The sequence below is a fragment of the Apaloderma vittatum genome, unplaced genomic scaffold (genome assembly GCF_000703405.1).
Source record: "Apaloderma vittatum isolate BGI_N311 unplaced genomic scaffold, ASM70340v1 scaffold23936, whole genome shotgun sequence".
In the NCBI taxonomy this organism is placed as follows: Eukaryota; Metazoa; Chordata; class Aves; order Trogoniformes; family Trogonidae; genus Apaloderma; species Apaloderma vittatum.
The window spans coordinates 14,719-23,473 of NW_009720382.1; the positions used below are offsets into that span (position 1 = coordinate 14,719).

At 48.9% G+C, this 8,755-nt stretch overlaps 1 protein-coding gene across 1 annotated transcript in view; it reads left to right on the forward strand.

Annotated features, from left to right (window-relative positions):
* The window catches only part of LOC104275133 (acetyl-CoA carboxylase-like), a gene marked incomplete at its 5' end in the record, with an annotated part of 25,553 nt that overhangs the window by 9,600 nt on the left and 7,198 nt on the right, over positions 1-8,755 (forward strand). Inside the window, 2 exons of the mRNA XM_009871000.1 lie at positions 2,583-2,760; positions 4,506-4,618. Of these exons, the coding sequence (XP_009869302.1) occupies positions 2,583-2,760; positions 4,506-4,618 (291 nt within the window). The remainder of the gene's footprint in view (positions 1-2,582; positions 2,761-4,505; positions 4,619-8,755) is intronic.

Consider the following 8,755-nt stretch of genomic DNA (forward strand, 5'->3'; position numbering starts at 1 on the left):
CTGCGCGAGGCGCCGTGGGGACCCTCCAGTGGTGGCAGTCGCCTTGATTGTCTCTTCTTTATTTGGGCAAAACTTGGTCTCTATTAGTAGAAACTGTTACCTTAAAAAAAAAAAAAAAAAGGGGGAAATCCTCTATAGCAGAGGTGTTTGCAACCAGCTCTGAAACCAGCGTGGCAGCAGCAGGTGCCTGGACCTCGGTGGAAGCTTGAAGCACGCAGGAGGAGCCAGCGCTTGGTGTAAATCCATCTATGAAATAGCAAGGTGAGGAGTAACTGTGTGCAGAACCACAGAGCGGGAAAGTTCGTGCTTCTGGATGGCTTTGACAGCCTGATCCTGGAAGCATTGCAGGCACAGCGGTGCTTCCCTGACCTTGTTGATGCCACCCGGTAAACGTGAAAAAGATTGGGAGGTCTGCACAGAAAGCATCGAGTTTCTCTCTGTTTCTCTGCTCCTCTTCCCTCTGCCCTGTTCAAATAAGCAGTGCCTTTTTTTTTTCTCGCTACACTTAACCTGTGTAAAATATATACCCTTGGCAGGAGTGAAAAATGTATTGCTAATTACGCAATTATTTTATTATGTAGCACTAGTAAAAAATGTCTAGTAAAGAATTAATTCAGTTAAAATAATTTGAATCAAGCAATTATTTTCTTAACACTAGAATTAGCTGAAAGTACTTCAAGTGGTTTATTACTAGCACTACATAATAAAATAATTGTGTAATTAGTAATAAATTTGTCAACCCTTTTGAGGTCTTTTCCTTTGCCCAGGACAAAGGAGAAGGCTGGAGTTTTGTTTGGTTCCCAGTCCCCGCTGTCTCTGCCAGAATTTACATTTATTCACAATTAGAAGAAATAAATGGTTCTTCAGCATTTGGCATTTCTTAAATAACACAAAACTTGTCTTGAGTGCTGGGACAATGACCTTGCAAATCAACTGGACAGGTTCTAATATATATATATATACTGGATAGGTGCTTATATATATACACACACATTTTAGTGTAAGAGTGGGCATTTCCCGCTTAACTATGCTCACATTAATTAAACTGGGTTTAAATGACAAGGAGACCTTGGCTGGAGCCCCTCTCTTCCCCAGAAATGCTGTCTGTCTCAAGCAATTGTAAGGTTTTTAGATGAATTAAGTGTTTCTGTCTTTCCAGGCAGTTCCTGCAGGCCAGCCGTGTGCCCGCTACCTGTGTGCAGCCTCTTAGATGTTCTGCTCCATGCACTGCTGTCTTAATGGCCAGAAAAAATTAGGCAAAATTAAGCTGGGAGGCACTAAGCAAAGGACAAAAATGATGAAGGGGATTGCAAATACTGTCCTCGGAGACATGAGAAATGAATACCTACAGTTGTGTGTGAGGGAGAAAAAACCAAACCCCCTGCCTACTGCTATTTGTAGCCAGCCCGAAGGAGTGCAGGGCTTATGTGGGGTGGTGCAAGGAGCGGTAATATGCAATTAATGGGGAAGGAGGGGAAGGTTGGCTGAATACTGAGGGACATTTCGTCTCTTTGGCTGTGGGAATGCCCCTCAAGAAGTAGTAGATTTATTGTTTGGGATTTCTAACCGAAAGCTTTGAAAAGCACTGCGAAAGAAACATAGGATGCAGTCCTGTGTGAACAAAGAGATGGACTAGATGATCCTAATAAGTATTTTTCATTTCTTGTATATTTGATTTGATACTTCTGTATATAATTATATATAACAAAAAATATATATATTAAGGTGCCTGTTTCCATTACAAACTATATCCATTATAAACTGTATCATCTCATATAAATTCTTTTGCCTTCCTTTATTCTCTTCTATTTAAATCACCTTTGGAGTTGATATTTTCAATGTACTGTCTTTACACGGTGGAGTTGCTCTTACTAAATTTGAGTAAAATGCCTTAAACAAATTTTACTGCACAAAGAGAAGAATGCTGTTTCATGTCTGAACCCTTCCCACACACTTAGATTTTTGTAAAGCTGTACGAAAGGCCTGCTGCCTTAGGTGAGCCCTGCACGTTGCGCGAATTGTGACACTGGTCCGCGGTCATAAGACTGAAATGGGGCGGCTGCGCTCGTATTAACTCCAGAAATTACCCAGCCTGACTTCCCGAGCTGCTGTAAAACTTTTTGCCTCAGCTGGGAAGGAATCGTAGAGTCATAGAATCATTCAGGTTGGAAAAGTCCCTTGGGCTCATCAAATCCAACCACTGACCCTACTCTACAGAGCTCCCCCCTAACCCATCTCCCCCAGCCCCACATCCCAACGACCTGTAACACCCCCAGGGGTGGGGACTCAGCCCCTCGCTGGGCAGCCTGTGCCAATGCCCTGCAGTTCGCGTGGTGAGATTCCACGTGGTTACGCTGGAAGCAACGCAACCAGATCTCTGAGCATTCGAGAGCGGGGCGGATGAGGAACATCTCCTCTCTCCCTCCTCCCTGCCCGGGTCCTGACGACACCAGCTGGAGCTCACGGTGCGGTGGCAGAAGGTGGTTAGAAGAGGTGTTCTTTTTTTCCCCAGTTAGACCAAGCGTGGCAGGGCTGAAGCACTGATGTGCCACCACCTCAAACGCTCTCTCCTCTCTCTGCAGACATGTACGACCAAGTGCTCAAGTTCGGGGCCTACATCGTGGATGGCCTGAGAGAGTATCGCCAACCCGTGCTTATCTACATCCCGCCACAGGCGGAGCTGCGAGGAGGCTCCTGGGTGGTGATTGACCCCACCATCAACCCTCGGCACATGGAGATGTACGCGGACCGAGAGAGCAGGTACGGCAGCTCCCTCCCCACTCCATAGCGACCTGCTCCGGGGCAGGATCGCCTGGCGGAGGGGGAAGCTCTCAGTTGGGAGCTGGAGCAGCTTGTTACTGAAAAGGGCCGAGCACCTTCCACTTGTAACCCATGTCTGGGAGGGTTTTGCTGCGCAGTGATCACGGCCGGGACAGTGCAGGTAATCCCTTCGCTCCAACTCAGCTGTGCCGAGCTGGTCTCTGCAAAGGTTATTGCTACTGGTGGCAAAGCACTGCGAGCTGTTGATGCTTCAGACTTTTTTTCCTGCTCTTCTGATATTTCCACACGCTGCTTTGCCCTTTGAAACAAGTGCCTGTGTGTATAATTAAGTGAGTTAAATAAGTATAGCTGTGTACTTTAACATCCCTGATCGGTCATGTGGGCACTTGGGTAGTTGCACTTAAATTAAATACAACACGTAAGTGAAGTTCTAGTTACTGGTGGTTCAGGAAACAAAACTACAGGCAAACTTTTGGAAGCAGATTTGCTAAAATATTTTAAAGAATCTCTAAAATGCAAAGATACTGAATCATTCAGAGGAAAAGCCAGCCCTCCTGGGCTGTTTGTAGCAGATAGAAGAAAAGTGTATAGAAGGACAGCGTGAATATTGTGCTGTCAGGACGTCCTCTCCACTCCTGCTATCCCAGCGGGGCAAAATTCCTGGGCAGCTCTTCCAGGAGGAGATAAAGCCTGTGTGGGGAGGAGCTGAGAAGATGCCCTTTCCAGATGCCTGTTCCCTTTGCTCTTCCCAGCTGAATTTTGCTCCTGGCGGGTTGCTTGCCTCTCTCCCTTCTAAAGAAGTGAGACAGAGAGACCTGTGATCTATCAGCCTCAGGATTTCCGGCATCTTGAGCAAACATTGTCTGATCTTCGCCTCCTGGAAGTCAGAAGTTTTTACTCTTCATTTCCTACTTAGAAATGCGGAGCCTGTTCGCTTCACAGCCAGACGCAGCACGGGCAGGATTTCTACAACCTCCTTCCCCCACCGCGCGTGTTTTGGGCTGCGTGCAGGAGCTGCTTCCTCACGCTGCTTCTGCCCTGCACCTCTCCGGCAGCGTGAACTCGCCTCTTGGGAGTCTCAAGCCAGCTCCACAGCTTGCAGGATATCAGTGGGGATGATGTGTGTTTTCCAGAGCTGTAGCTGGACTCTAGGGGCCTGAGCTCTAGTAGCCAAGAAAAAGACAAAGCTGGTGTCACCCATACTGTTCCGCATTTGTAATAATTCTCCTTGCTGTTGCTGCTCCATAACCCTCAGCGCTGACCTTCCTCCTCGTCATCGCTCCCGCCCTCACGGCTAAAGGCTGAAGTGATTTTATTTACCAAGCCCAAGTTTGAAATCACGTGCTCCTCTGTCTTTGACCTGGGAAGTGGGCAGGATGGCTAATGAAAATGACTGGTTAATTGCTTCGTGCCGTAAAGCTTACCTACCTTTTGAAAGAGCTTTCCAGGTCACAGCTTAAAAGAGACTCCCGAGAGCGCTGCTTGTGCCAGGCTCACGATAGATAAACTGGTTTCTGCGAAGCCTGGTGTGCATTTGTGGCTTTGGATAAATAATAGCTAAGATTCTTTCTTTCTTGTTCTCTCTCTTTGTTTTGTCTCCCTCCCCCTCTTCTCTTCTTTTCTCGCACACTTCCTAGAGAACGTTGAACCGTTCCAATTTGTGTTTCCCCTTGTCCGATGACCTGAAAGTGCCTTTCTTTTCTCTTTTCCCGTCACCCGATCAGAGGAGGGATCCTGGAACCGGAGGGGACGGTTGAAATCAAATTCCGCAGGAAGGATCTGGTGAAGACGATGAGGCGAGTGGACCCCGTCTACATCCGCCTGGCCGAGCGGCTCGGTACGTCTGTGCGGGGGCTGGGGGGCAGCGAGCCGTTCAGCTGGGGGGGGTGTTAGTAAACGGGTTTATAGACCTTAAAAAAGGGGCACGGAGGCCTTTTATCAAATTTTTCATCATTTTTATTTAGTGCCATCTAACTTGGGAGGAGAACTAGACTGGACAAGCTGCATGTGTGCATGTGTGAGAGATGATATTCGTGGGCATTTAGCGTACCACGGGGAGGGGGGTGATAGGGTGTCTTTTTGAACTGATTTCTTGGGGATTTTCATTTTTATTGAACGCTCACTACACATGCTCGAGTCTAGTTTCCACCTTGGCAGTTGCTCAGCTCATTAAATGCTCATGAGCCAAACCTTCAGCTGCTGGTGATGGGTGTAACTAAGGACATGGTCAAAGACATTTGGGGCTGCTGGACTATCGCTGCGTGTCTGAGGTAGCTTTGAGCAATGTTACCTGTCCGCTTTTCAGTTTTTAAGAAAATCAAAAATATTCTTCACCTCCTCGGTAAAATTCGGGCTGATGCGCAGTGCCCGGCACGTCGCGTGTTGGGTTGTTACTGTGCCTTGTGCTCCAAGTGATCCCAAGCACCTGGGGTCACCCAGCAACCCAAAATACAGCCTGTTCAGCAAAATGCACTTATTATCAGATATGTACTCTCTCAGGGGAATAGACTCTTTAAATAGTTCTTTACTAGCTCTTGCCGTAAGAGTACAATCTTACAGAGCCTCTTTTTACCTCCAAAATTGACTACATTTCAGTAGTGGGAGAAGCGTGCTACGTGGGTATGGTTTGAATTTATAAAGCCTTTTAGGAACCTTCAGGAGCAAGAGCGTTCTGCAAATGACTGATAAATCGTGGCTATTGCTGCAGTTACGTTTTATCATTTGGCTTTTATTAATTTATGGCAGCGCAACGATTTATATACAAAACAGCCGTTCTGATACACCTTGGGAAGAGAATAATAATTGTAAAGGGCGTGGGGACCGTTAAGAATCCGGCCGCTTGCTGGAAGCCAGAGTCTTACCGATATCTTTGATGCTGTTGAAGACATTTTCTCTCTTTTTGATGGTAGTATTTTGATAGGCTCTTGGTTTTCACTGTGCAACTGCTTTCTGGGCAAGAAGCAGGCTGGTGGGTGGTGGAGTTTTGCAGAGCAGCACAAGGCAGAAGTTTTATCCGAGTTCAGCGCTTGCTCGTGTTCGCTGTGCGTTACTGCCGGCGGGAGCAGACACCGATACCCGGGCGGATGGTTGCGCTGTTCTGCCTGCCTGTTTCTGCTGGAATTAAGAAACACTTTTCATGGTTGCAGTCGCAACAAAGAGATTCTTTACGCGAACCCTCACTTTTGACCTACGTTAGACTTGACGGTGCCTCTTTAGGAGGGGACAGGTGATGCGACTGCACCAAATCGTGGGAAACCCAGCGCAGGGTCCCAGCAAACATTTTCCTGAGGTGCAGGCGAGTTCCTGACGCGGCTCACAGCTACACCTCACAGCTACACCTCACAGCTACACCTCCCGCCGTGGCGAGCTCTCTCTTTGCTGCGTGAGTCTCCAGGGGAAGGGAGAAATGAGATGTGTGCTTAGAGAAGGCAATGTGCTGAGCAGTCAGCTCCGCTCCACTCAGATAAATGGCGCGACGGCGCCAGCGCCGTTTCTGAGAGTATTTACCTTCGCCCCACCATAAAGAGCTCTGGCTCTGCCGCCGAGCAAACCAGCCGGTGCCTCTGCAGAGTCCTTGCGCGGCAAACCCTTCCCCAGGAGCAGAGTCGCTGGCTGCGGACAAAGAGGGTGCCGGGCGGCGTAAATCCTGTAGCGGTGGAGGAAGAGGGGGAGCAGAGCAACGTGAGCTCAGGTTTGGTCACCCTGGTGCAACATGCACCAGCTGAAAAAAACCCACGCGGGAAGAAAGAGAGGGTACAATTTTCTGCCAACAGCCTCAAAAATCCAACGCTGCACTGTGTGAGGAGGCAGGAGCCTGTTCAGTTGGGGTTTTTTCCCCCCCTCTTCCTCTACAGGGTAATTACTCCCAGCAAACTCCATACACTTTAATTAAAATGACTGCAGCACAAGAGCAAGTCACTTACAACTGTACATAGAGAGAGCTCTAAAAGCTTCAGTCACTGATAAGCATCTCACTTAGATGGCTCGTAATTGCTCCCAACATCGGGCGATCAGTGCTGTTGTTTTGCCACTAATTCCGAACCCGTAGCAGGAAAGCCAAGATTGCAGGACACGGGCGAATTGCATAATTTTTTTTTTATTTTTTTTTTTTGCTGGTTTTCTTTCTGGCCAATTTAAAATTTGTCAAAGTCGGTCTTCTTCTGGATCACTGCCCTTTGATATTTCGCGCACTCCATTTGCCACAAACAAGCCGCAGGGCCGCAGTTCATGCTGACTCCAGCAGAAGCAGAGAAAGCTCCATTTATCTTACACTGCCTGCTGAATTCTTACTCATTAGCTGGGGGTTCACTGCCTCTCTTTAACCCCTGAATGGCTGTCATCCCTCCCTGGAGCTGCTGAAGGGCTGGGAAGAGGGAGATGCTCTCCAGCGTGCGCCTGTTGCGGAGGGAGGGGTGGGGAAACGGGGCGACCGTGGGCTCCTTCGCGGCGTCGGGTTGGACTCGCCATCGGGGAGCGTGAGAGCAGAGGAGGCTGGCAGATATTGAATAATTTGACATAAACCTGTTCATTATCAATTCCGCAGCGCCGTCGCTGAAACGTTTATTAGCCCCATGTTTTATTAAAGTGTCACTCAGAGTTGGGCTCTTGCAAAGCGACGCGGAGCAAAGGGCGAGGAGAGAAAGGATCGCCCTCGTCCCGCCCGAGAGCACGCTTCCACCCCGAGGAGGTGTGCAAGGAGAACAGGGATTGCCTAGAAACGTAGGAAAGATTCAGGCTGCAAGCCTCAGGCTTAGTTAAAGATAGGGAGATTCAATTTTGTTTTATTTACTTATGGCAATTAGGGTAGAACATCTAGGAGAGGAAGAAAGATCAGCTTTGCCGTGCGGACTCCGGGCATGTCGCGTGTCAGGTGCGCAGTGTAATGCGGGCAAAAATCTTGGTGGACTACGAATGAGAGGAATGGCAAAAGGACTCCAGTTAGAGCGAGGTTAGATTTTCACATTTCTCCTGTCGGGTATTTATCTCATACTAAAAGGGAAGCATCTGATCATCACTTGGTATGTGCTGTAATAGCGTGAGCATCCTCTTCAGCTGATCCTATGAAATAGTTGCCCGTGTGCTGGCGTGCTTCTTTAATTGTATTTGCAATTCTTTTTCTCTTTGCCTCCACACACTGTACAAGGTGCAGAGAAGGGAGCAAACGGCTCCACGGGCACAGCAGCCCTTGGGTGGCTTCGGCACAACCTCCAGCGCTGGGGGCAGCCCTCGGCTTCCCGCGGGTAACGTCACCCCTCAGGCTGCGGAACTTCTCTTGTGTTTCCAAATAACGAGCGAACACGCCAGCGCTGAAACCACGACTCGGCCAAGGCGAGGACTTTGCTGGGGACCCGGGACAGCCCCAGCGCAGCCTCGCTCCTCGTGTGGCAGAGAAGTGCCGTCCTCCGCCTGCCTTGTCCCCGACTTGGGCTGGGAGGGCTGGATTGCAGCTGTGAAGCCCAGGAATTCTTTTTGGGGAGGAAGGCTGCTTGCTCAGTGTCATAATTAATCAAAACGCTGATTGTTTTCTTGAGCATCAACCACAAAAAAACGCTGCTGTTGCCATTCCATTGGTCAGGAAGTCCTGACCAGATGCAGTCAGTGCAGTCCCAACTTTGTCTTTTCAGATGATGCTGATTCCCAGTAACCGCGTTTAAATGGTTCTTAATTCACAATCGTGGCTCAGGAAGAGCAAGCGCTGCTTTCTCTCAGCCCCTTCATGACATCTTGAATGTCCTCCCAGGAGGACCATAGATGTTTCCAGCCCCAAAATGGGAATTTTTGGGGACTCGGGTCCCTGCCACGCTTTCTTTCCCGTTTGCTCTGACGCCAGGACGAGACCTGAGGAGCAAAGAGCCGGGAAGGACGAGGGCGGAACGTCGCACGGTGCAGCCGCACAAGGATATTTCAAGCCCGTGTCAGGAGCGTGTGTGACCTTCACTGCTGTTTCCTATTGCACCTTTACAACATAAATCCT